The sequence below is a fragment of the Prinia subflava genome, chromosome 1 (assembly GCF_021018805.1).
Source record: "Prinia subflava isolate CZ2003 ecotype Zambia chromosome 1, Cam_Psub_1.2, whole genome shotgun sequence".
NCBI lineage: Eukaryota > Metazoa > Chordata > Aves > Passeriformes > Cisticolidae > Prinia > Prinia subflava.
In genome coordinates, this window is record NC_086247.1 from 73,116,624 (window position 1) to 73,137,331 (window position 20,708).

Consider the following 20,708-nt stretch of genomic DNA (forward strand, 5'->3'; position numbering starts at 1 on the left):
TTGCCTCAGTTGAAACTGTAACATCTGCAAAGGCATCTGCCCATAAACAGATGTTCTCAATTTTTGTACACCATGTGATTCTTCATGGAGGAAACAATTTCCTACTCAACATTCCTTATAGACAAGCTATAAGATTGGCAGAAATCCCAATGTTTTAGCTAGCTGACAAAACAAAAACACTTCTCACAGCATGTATTTTTTTGTGTGGAAACACAAGCCCAATGAATGTTATCTTAAGAGGCAAATCTAGAACTTGCATGGGGAAAAGAGATTTTCTTTTCACATTCTTCTCAGTTCTCCACATTCTCTCTCTTCCTATGAGAGGAAAAACAACACAGAATGCTGCTATGGAAAACAAAATCACTCAAGGCCATGAGCCTCCCATCCCATGAAAGGCACTAGTGTGACAAGTCTTCCTCAATTGCACAACTTCTGGCTTCTCACAATGAGAGTGCAGGAGGTTTTCAGCCAGCCAGCTGTGTGGTCTGAGACTCCAATGCAACTGGCAGAACCAGCTCTCACAAACACTGTTCCTCTCATCACATACGGAGTTTTGCCATGAAAAACAACCCAATTCTGATATCTAAAATGTGCAGTATTTAATCCTGAACAATGGGTAGCTTACTGCACAAAACCCACTCTTACCAGAAATAAATACTTTATTCCAGGAGGACAGGGATTCTCCTCTCCAGTGGAGCACACAACACTTACACCTACGTATGAAACATCTCAAAGGAAAATACACAGACCTTCTTTTAACTTTTAAACAAAAGTAAGATGTGGAATACACTTCCAATAAAAGTTTAAATGATAATCTACTTATGTATTTATTGCATATTTTGTTTTGTACAGATACAGAGACTTTAATAACTCATGGCACTAGTGCCACTGTTAGGAACAAGCCTTAACTTTTTTATAAAATATCTTTTCTAACACCTCTGACACGTCCACATTGCATAATACAATAAAAAGTAAACCTTTTAGTACCTTGGGTTAGAGATTACGGTGTCTATATAAACAAAAAATCTGTACCATAACATTAAACATCTACTAAATATACAAATATAGCATAAGTCAAATTAACTCCTGGTTTAAATCTGCAACAGTTAATTTAACTAGTTATAACGGTACAATAATACTTGCACTGGGAAAGATCTAGAACTTCTTATTTTCAGGAAATATCAATCATAATTTTATTTACACTAGCTTTGAAAATAAAATACACATATTTTAAGGGACAATCAATCAAGTCTTGCCTAAAAACAACTAACCCAATTTCAAGAAGGTTTTTTGTGATTAATACCTTTAGGAATGAAACTCGCTATTTTTTTCTAAGTTAAAGCAGAGCAAACACCAAAGTGGAAAGCTAGAGGAACCATTTCACACACGTGAGCAGTTACCAGCAAGCAGAAAGCAGCCCAGATGTGAAACTCACTACACTGGACAAATGTTATCATAATTTAAAAGAACTGGCACAGCAATGCCCAGTGATGGTTGAGAAAGTAGAGGACAAATGCCTTCTGGAGAAACAATGCCTTCAAATGACACTATTATGGGGCTGGGTCTTTGAAATTTTTAATATATTTCTGCCTTTAAACCAACAGATTGTTTTCAGTGCATGTGACTCAGTTCTTCTTTTTCCTCCTTATAAATCACCAGTCTTGCCAGAAATGAGTTCTTTTCAGCTCATAAAAAATACATTAAAGCCTGCTTCTTATTTTAACTCTCAGAATTCAATCATTCACACTGTCAGATTTTTTTTGAAAGCAAATGAGAGACATATCTTACAGGTCAAATCTGACCTCACACCAGGTTTAGGTTTTGTACTTTAGTAAGCCCACTAATGGATGATTTCTGATGTCGAAGGGCACCAATTTAAGTCTTCACTTGTCTCATTCCAACTTGCACAAATTATGCATTATGCAACTGACGAGTGCACAGGGTATATTATTTCAAGGACAAAGCACATGAAATGCCTCAAATGTATCAGATCTACCCATATGAGGGGGTATATGCATATGTAGGGGTATAATTTTTCTTTTGTCCAGCTATTTACACTCTTATGATCTTATGAAGGACTACTGAAAATCAGCTGAAATGAATAGAGCCCTATATACATGTTCATGCTGTGCTGGTACATATAAAGCACTAGAAATTATCTAGCAGATAAATTAATATTTAATGTTGTTTTGCCATTCTGCCCAGTAATGAGAACACATTAAAAAAAAAAAAAAAAGGAGACAAATTACTGCATTTCCCTTCCTTTCTTGCAACTCACTTTCAGCATGATTGCATTAATTTATCACCAACTGTGAGGGAAGACCTTTTTTCCCCAGATGCTCAGAGTCCATGTAATAACGATGAAAATCTTCGGCACCACACATGCATGTGCAGTGAAAGCACAGGAAATTCAGTGACCCTGGAAAGCGTCCTGCACTGCATGAGGCCATGTTTTGGATTTGTGCTGGAAACAGTGTTGATACCCAGAGATGTTTTAGCCACTGCTGAGTAACACTGACACTTGCCTTTTCTGCTCCTCATCCCAGCCCATCAGCGAGGAGAACGGGGATGCAGAGCTGGGAGGGAAGACAGTCAGGACAGGTGAATCCAGCTGGCCAAGGGGACATTCCATATCCCACGAAGTGCTCAAAATAGAAAGCCATGGGGAAGAAGGAAGGGAAGACATTTGGGCAGATGGGGTTTATCTACCCGAATCACTGTTACACATGACGGAGCCCTGCTTTCCTGGGGATGGCTGAAGACGGGAAGCGTTCACGCTTTGCCCATGGGAAGTGCTGAATGAATTCCTTCCTTTGCTTTGCTTGCATGTGGGGCTTTTGCTTTCCCCATTAAACTGCTTTTACTTCAACCCACACGTTTCCCCACCCTCCCTCTTCTTCGCCCTGCCCCACTGAGAGTGCAGCTGTGTGGGTTTGGCTGTGACTGGGTTAACCATGACACCTGCTGTGCCTGCGGCAGCCTCTTCCCTCCAAGGCTCAGTGGCTCCTGGGGTCTTTGTGTAGCTGGGACCAGGGCCTGAAGCTGTACAGCCCAGCTGCTGCAGGGCATGCAGAACTGACACAGGTAAGCAAACAAGCCATGGCGACAGAGATTCGCCTGATCTTCATTCGTTTATTTTGAATTTCGTCAACATCAATCGTCTGCGAAAAAAAAAAAAAAAAAAAAAATTGCTCCCCAAGTGCCCCAAGTGGTGTTAGAGTCCATATGTAAAACAGTGGTTGAGGCATGGCAGAAGTTGCTCTGCAGTTTGCATTGCTGAATATTAAAGTGCCAAGGCAGCATCCTCATCCAGTGAACATCTCTGCCCAGTAAATTACTGGCAGAGTTACTGCACTGTTGCAGCCCATCAGGAATGATCAGGAAGGTCTATTTGAAATAGACTGAGGCTGCAGTAGGAGCCTCTGAAAAAGAGGACAACATGCAATTACTCTTCCTAGCTTATACTAAGGAGAAAAAAAAAGTCATAAACAAATATTCCTTCCAGGCTTCCCTCCTTCAGCTGAAATTACCTACATATTTTGTGGTTGAAGCTGACAAACTGCTTGTTACGTGGGTGAGATACAAATCTCTCATTTCCCGAGACTGGTGCAAAAAAAGGAGGAGAGTCAAGAAAAATCCAAATCCCAAGACCTTTTAAGAACAACAGGCTTTTGATAGTAAGAGTACTCTAATAAACTTTCCAAATCTTCATAATTGTAAGGAACTTTGAGAGGAGAAAAAGATCACTCATCGAGATGCTTTCCTGTGCCGCACAACAGATTACCTACCACCAGCCTTCTCAATTTAATGAAAGTAAATCCATATTTATAGTGCAATTGTACTAAATACCTGGGAAGGGCTTCAACTCAGCAAGAGAAGTACACTCTGCAAATTTTGGGGTTTGTACTAATGACAACCTTAATTTGGTGGGGTTTGCTTTTAAATAGGTATCACATGACAATAAGTTTTCCTGTGATAACAAAATGACAGTGTTTTATTTTTATTTATTTCATATGAATACTTCCTTTTCCCCACTCTGTACAAATACCACTACTAAAAAAATCTAGGAAAAAATTAAAACAAACCCCAGAAATATCTAAAACCACCTAGACCTCTCTTCAATGATCCTAGACATTTGGGATAGTCTGATGACACTGCAGCTACACTCCTTGAAGCAGCAGTGACAAAACTCATATGAGCAATTACACAGTGCTTGCTACAACCATTTCTGAAATGCCAAAGAGTTTTAAATTAACAGGCTCCCTAAGAAGACACTGGTATCTCATCCTGCATGTCTTAGTGGCTGTGACAGTCTCTGCCACCTCTCCCTAGACACGTCAGTTCAATAACCTCTTTGGGACACCTTTGTCCAAGAAGCCAATTGGCCAGTGCTGTCAAGAGCAGAAGTCAGAAATTCAGCAACAAAAATACACCCAAGTCACAGAGCTTGATTTCAGAATCCATGCAGCTGACACTAAGCAGGCAGGAATACCACTGTTTACATAAGTCAAAGTTCAGTTTAGACATCCAGGCCTAAATAAAGGTGATGAATATAAATGCAGGTGTTCACTGACACAGAGACTACAGGAGAACGGTGGGAGAGAGCAGAGCTCATTGCATAAATAATGGTTCCCAGTTTGATGCAACAACATTTACAAATTATAAGAAAAGTGTTTGAAATGCTTTCAAAACAATTCAATGTATTGAATAATTATAATCAGTCTCAGATATTAATAAGTCTAAATTGTACTTTACATTATACACTACACTCTTTAAATAATTGTCAATGCCTTTATTCAACGTTTTAATATTATGCTCAGCTAAGAAAAAAATATTAATTCAGTTAGTGCCTTTTCTCTTTCCTGAAAAACAGAGCCTTCCCAAATGAAGGGGGATGGAGTTACAGCTGGGAAACAGTCCTTGGCATGTCACTGCATGCCCTTCTCCTCTCCACAGAAAGGTGAAGCTAACTGGCTTTGCAGTATATTCCACAAACTGGAAAATACAAATTACATTTAAGAACACTGCAGTTTTGACTTTGAAAACAAATTGGCCATACATGACACTGAGAGGCTCACAGAGTATCTGGCAAGATGGTATGTAGGCAAGCAAGAAAGGAGAAATGGTTTTCAAAAAGCTCTGTAAGGAATTCTCAAGATAGTTGATTTTTGCTACTCAACATCGGACATAACTATCTAGTGCAAGGTGAGAAAGCAACAAGTGGAAATAACATTCTTTCTGAGCAAGGGCTTGTGTATTGGCAACACAGCCTTTCACCCCTAATCACAGTTCAAATAATTGGTTAAACCCAGGGGCTGCCACCATTTCTCTGTTTCTGTGCCTATTAGCTTGGTACGGCTTGGCAGAGTATGAGGCACACTTGGCAAAATAGTGGTGTCACCACAAGAAAAATGTATCTGGCAGGTTTATTTTTTCTGCTTTTTGAAATATTATTGCCTTAAACCTGCTATTTCACTTAGATAGAAGAATTTATAGGCCATTTAGCAAGCATGCTAAAGAGGTGTGCCAGTCAATTCTTAATGATATATAACTTGAAATGTTGCTGTTACACTTTAAGGCTCCCAACAGAAGGTGAAAAAGAAGGTCAGGCTCATTTCAGAAGTGTCACTTCCAATCAAAAAACAGACTTTGGGCTGGATTCTGGTTTGACAAGAATGATCACAGATGGGGAACTTGAGATGAGCAGGAAGCCAAGAAGTCAACATGTTTTACTTAGAGAAGAAAGGAAAAGAAATGAAACTGTGCCATATATATACATAAAGGGCTGCATAACAAGAAATAAAATTAGGATTAATGACAACTCCCTGGTGTTTTTTTTTTTTACTGAAGTTGGACCATACACCTGATTTGCCCTAGCTGCTTTTTGTTATAATCCTCATTTTTCATACAGCTCAAAGGATAAACCTGCTGGCAGCAGTGAGCATGCCAGCAGCAGGAAGGACATTTTCAGCAGTTTCCATTTGAAGAGTGACAAAATACAAGGCAGAGAGGTTGATGGTTACGAGGTCCTAGTTGGAGATGGAGGCGTCTGTGGCTGGGGAGCTTATTGGGGTGAGGGTTCATCTCCAGCTGATCACAGGTAAGCAGCAGAGAAAAACTAACAAACAGCATAGAATTACAATCCTAGAGGTTTGAGACAGAAGTCAGGTGAGTTTCACTTATTTTTTCTGAGGCCTTAACAGAAGTTAGGTTGTCTGTGGTTCCATAAATAAAACCAGTGCTATAACTAGATTTTATCACAAACCTTCAGAAGGTTTCAGCCTCTTCTAACACTGAATTTGTGTGACACAGCAGATGCCCCAGGAACCTCTCTCAGCTCTGGTGAAATGATTGTGGGCTCTTTCAACACCACCCACCTTTATTCTGAAATGTGGAGAATACTTGTTTCTTGTGATCCTAAGGGAACTCTCTAAGTAATTTGAAAGGTCATCAGACCTATGATCTGAACAAAGACACATCTCTTACTTGATTCCAAGATGTACAGAAATTGCCATTATAGACAACTGACAGACAATTGATGTCATTAATAAAAAACAAATTCCAGTTTGTTCTTGAAAGGTCTTTGAAAGAAGGCACATTTTATACTATGACTCAATTCTTCTTTCCTTCAAGTAACTTACATGTGACTACAACTGAAACACGACTTAGAAAAATTGGGATACTTGCTCCCTAAATCATAAACCAAAGAAATTAACTTGTACTTTCATTATAGAGAAAACCCATGAGAAACTGACTTTAATAAAAAGTTTCTCGTGTTTTATTGCTTAAGAAACTAACTTCCCTGCTCTGTGAGGGATTTTTTTAAAGTATGTAAAACTGCATCTTCATCCACATCCTTTGTCTAAAATGATACATCTGTTTTTCCTTCTGCAACGGCAATAGTTTTGCTATTATTTTTTTACTAACACTTTTATCCAAAAATAAAAGACTACCTCATTACTGCACAAATGGAGTTCAAGAAAATACACATAATAATGAAGAAACTAAGTTAGTGATAGTGTAATAGGAAAATTCCAAAATTATATTCACTAAAATCTGAACATTTTTTCTCCACGCTGTTTTGTACATCTTAACTTCTGAGAAAGACCGAAACAGCGATTTTGTGATTCAAAACCCCCGTGCACTGCCAAAAAAGGGAAAAATCCCTCCAGCCTCAACACATATCTTCTGGGGATGTAAAGTGTAAGAACCACAGACTGGGTACTGCTTCCCTGTACTGAGGTGTCACAACTGACTGGAATGTGCCTGTGCCCTGTGCTTTGCCTGAAAAGATAAAAATCTCAAGTCTTAAAGGAACCACAAAGACAAAGAAGCAGAAAGAACAGATCTTTTTACACAATTGGACAAGTGCCTCTGAACATACTTCTGTACTCATTTCTGCAAAAAAGATGGACAAAAAACTTACATTTACCCTTAACACAGTTTGAATTATTTTATGTTAATATAAATGTGGTTACATGAAAAATACTGCTTTTCCATTTTTGAGGGTAAGTTGGGAGAGCTGTTTCTGGTACAGTGATCTTGTTGCTATTGTTTTAGTTTACTCTTGTAAACTTGGTAATATATTAATTTGATAATATACTTCAAATCATCTGGAATGTTCAACAACAGTTGAGGATTATGGGGTGAAAATAAACTGCAGAAGGATCACAAGGCCCCCTTAAAATTCCTGAACTGAATAATATCCACATGTAAGAACCTGAATATAGCAAGATGAAGTAGGATGTCTGGATTTAAAGGAAATTAGATTAAAGAAAACACCATTAGAAAAATGTTACTATTACTTGTAATACAAAGCAGTCCTATGCACAACAGAATCAGTTCTGGAAACAGTAAATTTATGTCCTTGCCACAGAAAAGTCTACTGATCATAAACCCAAAAATATGTGTGTAGTTTTATTATTCTTTGGATTTCAAAAAATATATAAAACTCTTCCATGAGGCCAACACTTACAGCTCTGAGGAGATCTTTACCATGCAACATGCTGATAATGAGCACTCATAGAAACAGACAAAAATATCTAGAGCAGGCAAAAGCATGTACATTGTAAAGGTAATCTGCCAAAAGAGCTCAGGTCTTTGGCCTGGAGGAACAAGAAAATGTTTTTAAGAGAACCATTACAGCATAGAGAGGCCCTGTGGGAAAACTGAAAGAGTCAAGAGTACAGAGTTAAAAGGAGGAATCTGAGATCCAGAAGTCACAGAAGAAATAGAAGAGGAAGACTTAAAAAAGACTTTAGATAGTGAGTGTGTGTGCATGTGTTAGTAAACAGAGCATCAAAGAGCAAGCCAAGCTGCAGCGTGACGCATTCCTAGCCAGACACGCTGTCTTCTGCTCCTGCACTCTGAATAACTGCAAGCACAGTGTGTGAGAACTGTTAATTCAGTAACAGGGATGACTGCTTCAGGGGGTAAAATTAGTTTGCTTTGACACTTCTAATCTCACTGTAGCCTAGTACAGGAATCCCAACAAAAGGGCATAATAAATTCAAGTTATCTGTTGATGGGGTGTTTAACCACAAGAGTAGGTAAAATTAAAGTCTTACTAGTCATAAATGCTGCATTTTTCAGTATCCAAGTTTTAGCTTAGTAATGTTGCTATAACTTGTCCACGTTAACACAATTTGGCTTTAGGAACTCAGGAATATTTTCAGTACTGGTTTACACATTTATTCAAATATCCCGTGCACTTAAGTGCAGAATCAAATAAATATTTTCTTTGAGAAATCTGAAACAGAAATAAACTACAATGCAAAAAAGTGAGTAAGTGTAGGAATAGGTGCAAAACTTACTGCTGCCAGCACAGGCTGTCTGAAAAAGCCCATAAATCAGTAGCCATTCTTATTGCTATTTGCTGCATGTACTGATACAACAGTGTCTTTCTCTGTAATATAATTATCAGTATTCTCCAAATTATAAGTTTTTAATGGGATAAAAAAGGAGATAAATACACTTTAAAAATGAACCCACCCAAAATTATCACCTGTCAAATAACTTGAGGAAGCAATCAAGACTTTGCTTTTCAGTTTTTCTTTGGTAACAACATTAAGTATATCAAAACACAATTTCTTTTAAAACATTCACTCCCATTACTTGATTCAGTCCTGTACAGTTTTCTTTCAACATGTAGAGACATGGTACAAGACTAACTTAGAAGCGAGTGTGTGTGTATATATATATATATATATATATATATATAAGCCTGATGTTTGTTTGCATCAAAGCCTTTCTACACACACGTGGCTCTGTGGAAGTACAGTGTAAAGTATATGCAGATTACACTTTTCATCAGAAATGGCTTCCTTTCAAAGAGCATTTTATGGTATTTATGGCATTCTCAGTGTACCCATGACTACAGTTTCCAGGTGCATCACATAATGTACAATTTCTCAAGCAAATATATTTCATTACTCCACAGCCATATTCTGCTTTAAGCTCTCAGCTAATTAACAAGGGCAACAGTTTTGTATATTATGCATCATGAATTTAATTTCTAATACAGAGCATTAATTATTTATATTTTAAATGATGAGTACTTCAGCTACTCACAACACAGCTGCAAATAACTTCCATTACCTGATCTTGTGATTTCTTTTTCTTCTTCTTCTTCCCCCAGCACCCTGAACTCTCTGCATCTTTTCCATTGGCATCACCACAGAGTAATCCATCAAGTTCATCTGTTCCCATCTGCTGTCCCTGAGATGTTTCTGCAGCTAGCCTGTATGAGAGGTTCCTCAAAATGCACACACAGTTTTCAACGGTCTGAAAAGTATGACAAAAAGAAAAATACAGAAAACCAGAAAAAGATTAAAATCCTCCCCTTGCTCACTCTGAATATGAAACAGAAGGAATTCCATCTATCTCTGCAGGTGCACTTTCCCAGCACAATTCTTATGCGCACATTTCTGAGTGCTCCCCAGGTAATCACAGGTTAAGAGATTCAGAAATTTTTATGGTAACAAATCATTAGTCTGGACAATACTTTTCTGGGAGTTTTTTTGTTGTTCTGAATTTCACACTGGAGCCCCATGTGAAACAGCCGTCGAGGTAAAAAGTGATCAAGAGAACCACTGAACACTCCAAATGTCAGAAAACTCCCACCTCAATGAACAGAAAATGCTACAAACAGAAAATGGCAATAGATTCTGGGTTTTGTCCTTTTAAAACCAGAAATAACCCCTTTTTCTGGCAAAAATTCTACGTAAATTGCCATAAAATTGGGATCCGAGTTCCATTTCACAAGTACTTGTAGCATGAACAGATGATGTTTCTCCAGTCCCAGAAGTAGGACTAGAAATCTGTCTTGCTGCTTTTACTGCTTCTAGCCAGGCTGCAGACACATACCTTGTGTGCAGCCTTTCCCTTTCATCCATTTATCCCCCTAAGAGGTTGTGCCTTCTGTAGAAGATGCAAGCAGGAATCCATAAATGGATGAGACCCAGTGGAGGAAAATTCACTTGTAATTCAACCTAATTTCTCCAAGTCTAAAAGAAGTTCAGTTTAGACGTGAAACCTACTCCTTCAGTTGGTTCAATTTGGTTTGATTATCCCCAATAAGAAGGATATGAGCTTAATTTTCTGCACACAAAGAAAGCATGCATAAAAAAAGCCGTTCTCTATTTATATTTATTTTGACTGTTCCTAATGCTCTATGGAGATAAAAAGAAATAGCCACTATATCCCAGCTCTTTTGCTCCATTAACCCAGAATGGAAGGACTGTGAAGCTTTCAGCTCTGCCACATTCACCAGCCAGGCAAACAGATGGGGCTTTGTTCACTTTCCTGTGCACATGAGCTCCTGCCAGGTATGCATTCAGCACACGTTTTTTGTGATGACACCAAGTTCCAGACGTGATATAAAATTCAGATTCATCTATACAGGAATATTTATATATCTATTTTTTAACATAGATGAAATGTTACAATTTTGCAATACACTTGTACTAGAAATTTCTGCCAAATATATAAACCCATGTAGAAATATGTATGCGGGGGTGTGTCTGTGTCTAGAAAGTGTTCTTAGTGCACCTTCCATAGCTGAAAGCTTTGCAAACATCACAGTGACCATAATAATTTTTTAAAGTTTGCTGCTTCTCTGATTTTTTTAACACAAATCTTATCCACTTTTGATACTGTATGCCAAAGTTTTGCATTTGTTGATTAAAATATTAACTTTTCCTTTTCACAAATGACAGTTTTTGCATTTAAAATTCTCATTCTGTGAAAAACGTAAGCTGAGTCCATCACAAGGGCAATGTCACCTTAAACTAGAATCTTATAAGCGAACTTCCAAGGCTCAAAAGCAACCAACACCTCCTCTATTAAGGTGAACTCCTACAAGCCAAGAAAGCTGGTTCTAACCACACAGCTGGACAGACTTCACTCCTCCTTGACTTTCAAGAATCCTTGCATTCCTTATTCTGCTTTCAGTTCCATCAGAAGTGGGCTAAGTACAAGTTCACTACTTTTCTACTCTAGGTACTTTTAAGCTGCTCTGAAGCTAATGAAGTAAAGAACACCCCTGTGTTTGGGGGCTGCTCTGCTGAAGTGTCTGGGTGGGGTAGTAGGGGTTGCTGATAGCCAAGCTTGCCCCAAACCCTGCTGCCAGATGTTGTGCCTGCCTTGTGGGTGGGTGTCCTGCAAGCACCCCTCTACTAAAATTCTATTAATGGAAAATTGATTACAAGCTAATGGATTATGGGATTTTTTTGGTGTTTTGAGGGTTGATTTTTTCTTTTTTGGTTTCTTTTTAAAAAAACCACAGACATGCTATTAGCCCAGCACATCATGCTACAAACCTCTCTTTTTCTCTCCGTCCCCTGAATTCACAGGCAAATTTCACCTATTTGATTCAGGTAGTGACCAGAGACTCCTGGAGGTTATTCCTCTCAAATCCATAAACCCATGGGAGTCCACAGAAAACTCTATGAAGCATTATTTGGAAATACTAACCCAGAGGGCTTTAAAACCTTGCTGCATAAAAGGCGGCTCTCATGCAGTTCCTAGGGGTTTGTAAATGGACCAAGGTTGCCCTAGAGCAGCAACTGAAGTTAATTTAGCACTGTATACTGAAAGCAAAAGAAACTGGCCTTTTTCTTCTCCTCTGGAATACTTTAATGCATTACAAATCTTCAATTTGTAAATGCTTGGACTGTTTTTAATTAAGGAGTGCCTTTCACCTCTGGAGAAGCTTGTTCATATCCTAGTATTTTAGAAGTAAAGTTGACATAATGAGGCACCTTAACACCATTGTTATTGAAAGCATTCATTGATCCTCTTCTAAGAAGAAATAATGTTGGTTTTACTGCACAACTGCCTATTAATTGCCCAAATTTTTTTTGCTTGTTTGCCTTCTGAGCCTACCTTACTCTTGTTAGCTCTCATACTGGGTACTGGAAATCAATTTTAAGGTTAAACTGGCAGAGCCAAAGAACTTTACATGGAATATGATATATTTGCTCTTCTTAAACCAGTATCATATCTTCCACTTCAATAATTGAATTGAGAGGATTACATGGTTTCCTGTGCACACTACACAGGCAGACACAAATACAATGCTTAGCACACTAAAATAAACAGCTCAGCAGAAAAAAAAAAGGAAAAGATGGGCTAAATTATGCTTTGCTAAGACATTCCTCACAATGCATTAAAAGAAGAATATGATGAAAAAATTGTCTCTTTAGAGTCCCCGTGTACCCTGAATACCTGGATTTGCTGCTGAAAAGACAAAGGCGACAAACCTTACTGTCAATTTCACTGCTCCCCAGAGCAGACTGGATCACGTACAGCAATGCATCTGTCAGGCCGTCACACTCCCTCATCCTCCTGCGGGCCTCCTCTCCAGCAGAGCTGACATTCCTGCAAGGCAACGGCAAGGGTCACTCTCCACGGCTCCCGCCCCGCCTCAACCCTGCTCACAGCTCACACACAGATACAACACACGTCTTCCTTCCTCCTCTCATCACTTCAGAGCTGTGAATGATGGAGACAGCTGTGAATGAGCTCAGGAAATGTAACGCAGGGGGAACAAATGGAAGACATCAGCTCCTCCACAGGATGGGGCTGAGTGGCCAAGCAGCATGCGCCCACCTGCATGGGGAGACTCACGACCCACTACAATTTGGAGAAAGGCTGATCATTTCCTTCCTTCTTTCCTTCCTTCCCTCCTGCCTGAAAGCATTTTTAAAATGTGCATATGTACAAATAAATTAGGTTTTAAAAAGTCTAGAGGCTTTTCCAAATATATCTTCTAGGAACTGAAGAGCCCAGTAGTTAGGGCTCTTAACCTGAGAAAAAAATATTATCAGAGCATAATATAATACACCTGCCTTTGCTTGCTTCTCATTTTACATGAGTGTTTCCTTTTCTCTTTCATTTTGAGAGAACATTAAGGCCTCAATCTTCTTTTTATGTAGTTTATTTTACATTGCAAAACTTCAGGCCTCGGATTATTTTAATACTATTGTAACACTTGTATTCCTTAGATGGGGCCAGAGGGTCTTCATTTATATAAATCCAAGCAAACAAATTCACTGCATAACATATTGTGTCATAAAGTTCAAAGTATCGATACACAAAGAAACTAATATGCATGAATGATCATATACAAACAGAATCTATGTTTGCTAACATCAAGTGTCCCAAAGAAAAACTGCATGCAAATTTGCATAGCAGGTTTGATTTGGAAATGGATGAATTAGCAACGTTAAGAATAGGATAAAACTTTTCACAATCTCTTTCAGTAAGGGAAGACAATCGTTTGCTAAAGTGGCTCATCGTAGCTCTTCTCCCCCCACTACTCAAGTTTATACAAAGAAAGAACATAAAAAGCAAACACACCAGACCTATGTATTTAATGCTAATATGCAGAAATGGAAGGGAGGACATTGGCTCTTGAATTTGGGAGGAAGGCAAGGTACTTTCTATTTATTATACCATATTCAATGATGTTTGCATTAACGATGGAAAAAACACAGGAATCCTGGGAAGGGGGAAAGAATTTCAGATAGAGGAAGATGAGAGGACTTAGGGCAATATTTCATTTTGATTCTTTTTCTGCTCTATCAACTGTTCTGCCTCCTTGTTATCTAAAAACAAAATGCATTTTCATTTCCCCAAAACAACAAAGAGTCTTATAACTGGACAATCCCCCAGATCCTCCAATGCAGGTTCCTTATTGACTCTGCCCCTAAAATATGATTTACCATCTATACTTGCATCCCCACACAGTCCTAACTAGTGCTGTTCACCCACACAAACTGGCCCAATTAATTCAATACTGTTCCCTTCACCTCAGCTGACAATTTGACAGAAACCATATAGCCCTGGAGCACTGGAATGAATTGTTGTATCTCTCCAGCAAACAAATTTCTTCTCCTTGAAACCCCTAATTTTTTGCCACATTACATACATATCAGAGACCAGCACTTCATAACAGATTCCAAGTTTTGTGTTGTTTGGTTCCTCTAGTCCCTGAACTCCATGCCTCTTCCCCTATCTTTGTGCTGCTCTGAGATCAGCAGGTGAGGGGTTTTCCTCCAGTTCATGGGGAAACTTTCTTCTGGAATCTATGAAGTGGGGTTTGGAGAACATCAACTAGAAAAACTCTCTCCCTTTGAAGTGATGGAAACTTCTGACTTACTGTTATGTGGCAGAAATATGAAGGTAAAAATAGAGAGCACGTTTTTCCCCAAACAGTGCCTGTGCCCTTCATTTGCAGGGCTGGGGACTCCACCTAAAGTAGAGTAGACCATTCCCTCTTAAAGGCAAGAGCTCCACTGATATTCCAAAAGGGCAGAACATGTAGGAAAAGCAGAATCATGGACTGGAAAAGCACATTGTGGTGTATACAGTGAGGACAGGAAGGATTATTTGATTTCTATCTGAAATTCCATTCTCTTACTCTCTAGGCAGATAAAGACAGATAAACACAGATGGAGAGAGGGCATTGAGGCACTGGTGCAGGTTACCCAAAGGTTGTGGGTGTCCCATTCCCTGCTAGTGTTGAAGGCCGGGCTGGATGGGGCTTTGAGCAACATGGTCCAGTGAAAGATTTGCTGTTCATGGTAGGATGTTAAAATTCAATAGTCTTTAAGATGCCTTCCAACTAAAACCATTTTATGATCCTATGACTCTATGATGAAGAAAGAAAGTTGTATCCAGCCCTACTAGAGCAACTGCACAAATTATAATAGGAGGCTGCTGATGAACAGTTCTCAGCATGGTTTTGCACCATTCTTTCCACCACTGTGAACAAAAAAAAGCCAAAATATTCCTGAATCCTTTTAAACAGAGATAGATCTTCAAATCTGTACTAGAATAATGTGTCCAGGCTTCATTATCTGCACTTACATATACTGAGTGCAAGCTTTCAAAATAGACTGATTCAGACACCTGTAGAAACAGAGAGATATAGTCTTCCTTCTCATTGAGGTGATTTTTCCTTCTATCACAGCCAATTGCACGTCACCTTGACCATGCAGAGCCTGCAGAGGCTGTCAGCCTCTCAGCTCCTCTCCACATTCACCAGAAACTCCTCCTCACCAAGACAGCAATGTAGACAACCTTACAGTCCCAGAGACGTGAGCTATCTGCCTCATTCATTTCCAGCAAACAAAGAACACGAGGCCTTTAATCAAAGCAATACAGACACACCAGGGGCACATCTTGCACAGACAATGCATTTCCTTGCTCTGTATGGAGGAGCTGTCAGGTTGGGTTCTTCTGTTTGTCATCCTTCCCCACTATGCTCCAGTTGCTCCTGTAATCAAGAGGTGGATACTCTGAATTCCCATGACTGCCTTTCCTTTTCTTACAAAAGGCGCTGTTTACTTTCTGCACTGACTCATAGCTGCTACAGCCCTTCCCAAGATATGGTGCACTTATTTACGTAGGAAATAGCCAGAAAAACAAGACAAATCCAAACCTTGCATCAGCATTTTGGCAGAAATAATCAATTGATTATTTCAAAAGAAATACATCCCAATATCTAGCTAGTCTCATGTCATCTTTGCTGAAGTGATCATTGTTAACTGAGATCATTCACAGAGGGTCTCTAAGATCACCATGTTCAGGCTATGTAGTTCTGCAAAAGAGAAACAAGTTCCAGATTACGTGAGCTGTCAAAGAAAACACACTGCCATCTTAATTTTATTTCTCATTGTTAACTTGGACATGCTGTAGCTGTCAGTGTGACAGGGAATAAGACATGATATGTCATTTGTGAATTTACAAGTCACTGTGCAGATGTTAAAGTGGAACATTAGTAGTATCAACTGTTGGTAAGATGTCTCACTAAGTCACAAATTTTCCAGTGTTATTTTTCGAACAGGTGAAGCCATGTTTTCTGCATGTCTTAAAGGATGTAGAGATATGATGCACAGGTTTTCAGGGAAAAAATACTTTTCCATTCTAAATGAAGCCCAGCTTGACGACCCTGTACACATTGATTCTTTGTGCAAACTCTGCTCATGGTATATGTGAGCCATAGGTTGTCATTTTGAATCTAACAGGGCAAGGAGTCCTTCAGCCTGCCATAAACCAGTAAAATGAATCTCAAATAGAATCCAGTCATGCAGGAATACCAAGAATACAGGGCTGAAGAATAACTCCCAGTTTAGTCAGAAGGTCCCGGCTGAACCTCTAAAACCCAACTAATGTAAACAGCCTTTTCTCAAGAGAGGAGCACTAGGAACACAGAGCATGAGCTCAGACCCATGACTCTTCAAACTGCTTTTCTGAACAAATGGCAGATTGACTTTGCTAATTACCTAGGAATGGGAAGAGAACCAAAATAATCCAGCTTCAGTTTCATGGGAAAATGTGCCAACTATCATATCACCACCTGAAAACTCCCAGCAGGCATGATCCTCCATACCTAGGGCATGTCAATCCAAGGCTCTAGGGACCTGAAGAGTGTGGTATAAAGGAGTGCACTGTGCAACACACACCCGACTCCTGTCAACCCTGGCACTTGCATTAGTTATTCAATGCAATTGTCAGGCTTTGAGGGAGGGGAAGATGAGTGGTGCCAAACAATTTCTTTCTGCCTTAGGGTGGGAGGTTCAGAGCAATGTCCTTATGATTGTAGGATAACTAAAATCATCTGCCTTATACAGGGGAGGGACATTGATTTCTATGGAAAGATCATCCAGAAGGCAAGCCACTGTGCTGAGACATGACTTCTGGATATGGAATATGTAGCAAGCTGCTGAGACTATTCCCAGTGGCAGTTTTATCCATCTCAAAGGCAGAATTAAAGCACCAGCCCTCCCTAAGCATGCTCAGGTCATGCCAGGTAGTAGGACCTTTCCTGTAGCAACCACCAGTCTGCAGACTGCAGATCTCACTGCAGTCATGCAAAATAATGGTTGAAAACAAATAATCTGCATTTAGAAAAGGTGAAATTGAGACAGGTATTCCTCAAAGCCCCATGATAAAAAGAGAAAATATATTTAATATCTAGTATATGTTATAGTTTTGCCATGGACTGATATAAGAGAGGACAGGCACAGAAAGGGGAATATCCTAAATTAGGTGGAAAGCACAAGTTATCTTCAGTATGAAACTTCAGGGGCCTTCCAAGTATATAATTATACTATGAAGTTTTGTGTAAAAGGGACTAAAAGCCTCAGTCTTTTTCATCTTTCTACATGTAGTGTAATAGCCACCAAAAAGAGATTTTTCACAGCAAAGGAGAAAGGTTTACATAAATCAAGAACTGCACCAAACCCCATTATTGTTACTGTGATTATGTTTGCCTGAGGATACCTAGCAAGGGAAAAGCCCTCAGAATACTGAGAAACTGAGTCACAACTGGCACACTAAATACTTTTAAATTAAAAACCCAACCAAACAAAACCCCACCCTGAAACTGGCCTCCTCTAGATGTGCTCTTTTATATGTTGCCTATTTCTATTTCTGTCTGATTGACTGAGCATTTCTCCTTCAGGGACTGAGCCTTGTCTCAGGGGCAAGCTGGCATCCCCAGTCCCATCAGAGGGTGTTGTAGTGATGATCCTCTGAGCTGGCCTGCAGTGTAACACACAATCCCCTAAGAGCTATTGCTTTCTCTGTTTCTGTCAGCATCCAGGCTCTTTGCTGCAGGAGTCTAATACAGTGACACAGACAGCAAAATGAAGCAATCAACACCATGCATGTATCCATCAAGTGTGCTCAGTGTCATCAGCAGACCCTGTGCAACCATACAGTTTGAGGGGCTTTTTATAGTGGAGTAGACCCTGAGTCACACTGGCTTATCTGCAAGTGCTCAGTGCAGCCTTTGGACATGGAATAAATAGGTTAGCCGTAGTAGTTCTGGTTACTACTGTAACTTTTAGACAAATTCTGATTTTTTATCATTATTTGTACACTAAGACTTTTTTAATCATCTCTTGCTGCCGAAAACAAATCTATTCTAGCTGTTTCTCAGACAAAATAGAAATTTAAACAAGGCAGAGAGACAAACCTAAGAAAATCACAAGATAGTTCATTCTTCATTATTACGAGTTTCTAAGTGTTAGGTTTCCAGTGACTATAAAATCAGCTTATAGTTTGGAAGTAAAAATAAATGAAAATGTATTTTTCAGTCACTGCAACAGATCTCCCTTTAACTTTTTATGATTTGAATGACAGTTCAGTGAAGTATCACCAAAATCAGCAAGATTTCTTCTTGCTAAGTATTCTTGGCACCACTTACAGCCTTCTTCATCTATAAGCCAATTGTCAGAATTTAGCAATCCTGCATGTGGATTAGGTAAAACGTAAGTTTTGTGGAAAACTATCTTGTATTAATTAGAGTAGCTCAACTGTAGTTAAAGAAGACCATTCTATATCAACAAGGAATTTGGCCTAAAGACATCTTTGTCTCTTAGGTTATCACTTTCACTTTAAAATAATACTTTGCAATAAGACAAACACCTGACAGTCTAATGTGGATACAGTCTTGGTTATTTAACTTTCTATTAAATGCTATGACAATGTTATTTAGCTTTGATTATTCAGCAGTACCTGTTGTTTTCAAAACATCAGAGCAATTAGCTTAGCAAGTCAAGCACTCAACAGGTGCTTTTTACTGCTGTGCTTCTGCATGTCCAATCCTAGGGCTAAATGCATTGCTTTTAATGACTGCCCTGTGTGATCTGTGAAGCAGTTGACTCCTAACATCATTTTTCACTTTTTTTGATAGTTTTGAAAGATACACAATAGGAAAGCACATGAACTGCAAATAAACATCTTAAGAGAAACTATCTCTGTAAAAACAAACCCAAAACCACCCCAAATTTTATAGCATAAACAATTTTGGTGAGAGTTCATGGTATAATCAACTGTAGCTTCATCTGAAAGAAAAAAAAATCTCTAATTACCCCTCTCCTCTTTTGCTGTGTTTTTATTTGATGTGCAATTCTATGTAACTACAAAACACAGAATTACACATATTGTATTGAGGGAATGTTTTAAATTACGGTATAAAAAAATCCTGCCTGCATCAAATTTGTGGTGTCTGACATGAAGTATCTGGCTTCTTAAAAATCACTCCACTCATTAATGCTCATCTGTTTATACACTTTTAATACACTGCCTGTTCATTCAGTAAGAGCTGAAATCTTGTGTCACTTACTACCCTTGGGAAGACCTGCTGTGGTGCAAACTCTGAAGGTCAAATGGGAATAGTTTAAATATGTCAACATCAAGACACTTTCCTCCATTTACAATTGTAATGCTGCTAAATGGAGCTCTACATGTGTTAAAGACTGCAAGAATGTAAATACAACAGCATCAGCTTTTGATGATCCAGCATTAAATCCAGCATCAGCTCAGGCACTTCTGTCCTACAGAATCACTGTCCAGAGGACTCTGCAGCTCCTACTCCTTGCATGGACCAAACAGCACCAGGACAAATTTGTGGGGAAGGATGGCACTGAGGCTGCCAAATGCAGGTACCGCTCCCCCGCAGCAGCACTCAGTGACACACCTACATGGCCAGCAGGAGCATCCCTGAGGAAGTATTTCTGGTCTCATTTCATATTTCTTTCCTGGCTACCTACTCTGGTCACTGTGAAAACTCAAAATTACTGTGTCAGACGCTTGAGCATTGGGAAGCAGTCCATTTTCATTCCTTTGTTCAGCTTGTTATCATATTCAGAACAAAACTGATTAGACATAAACTATTTTCAATTAACCTCCTTCTACCTATTGTTTATCAAGATATTTTCTTCAAATGCTTATATGCTGGTCTGTTCTGATGTTCTTAATTGCCTTTCTCTACATGAACCATTCAAGCAATCTCTAAAGCACTGCAATTCAGATTATTCATATATCATTTCTAAGTCTACTTTTCTTCTCCGCTGAAAGATTAAGCCTCTATTTGTCCTGTTTAGGTCTGTGGGAAAATCTTTGATTTGCATGAGCTGCCCTAGCAAAAATATTTCCACAAGAATAAAAATATCCCCGCTTTTATTTTTTGTAGGCTATAGTCTCAGAAAAAGCTTGGCATTACAACTGCATTCTTAAGAACAATTAGAAAGAAGCAGACAAAATGCATTAGAGTTTGGAGTAAGCATCAACGAAATATACTATCTGTAAAAGGCAGTAATTTACTGTGTCTAAAATATTATTCTGAGTGTACCAGCATGCCTTACACTGCTGAGATCTTTTCATGAAATTGTTTGAATGTTATTTCTCTAATA

The 20,708-nt window shown here is 39.0% G+C and overlaps 1 protein-coding gene across 13 annotated transcripts in view; it reads right to left on the reverse strand.

The window, feature by feature from the left end:
* CTNND2 (catenin delta 2) overlaps nt 1-20,708 on the reverse strand; it is a 640,487-nt gene that overhangs the window by 81,927 nt on the left and 537,852 nt on the right. For all 13 annotated transcript variants that reach the window (XR_010080727.1, XM_063400030.1, XM_063400087.1 and 10 more), the window contains 2 exons: nt 12,762-12,879; nt 9,598-9,783 (listed from right to left, as the gene is read on the reverse strand). Coding sequence is in view for 12 of the 13 variants with exons in the window: in XM_063400030.1 (XP_063256100.1) it covers nt 9,598-9,783; nt 12,762-12,879 (304 nt within the window). In the remaining variant the exon portion in view is untranslated. The remainder of the gene's footprint in view (nt 1-9,597; nt 9,784-12,761; nt 12,880-20,708) is intronic.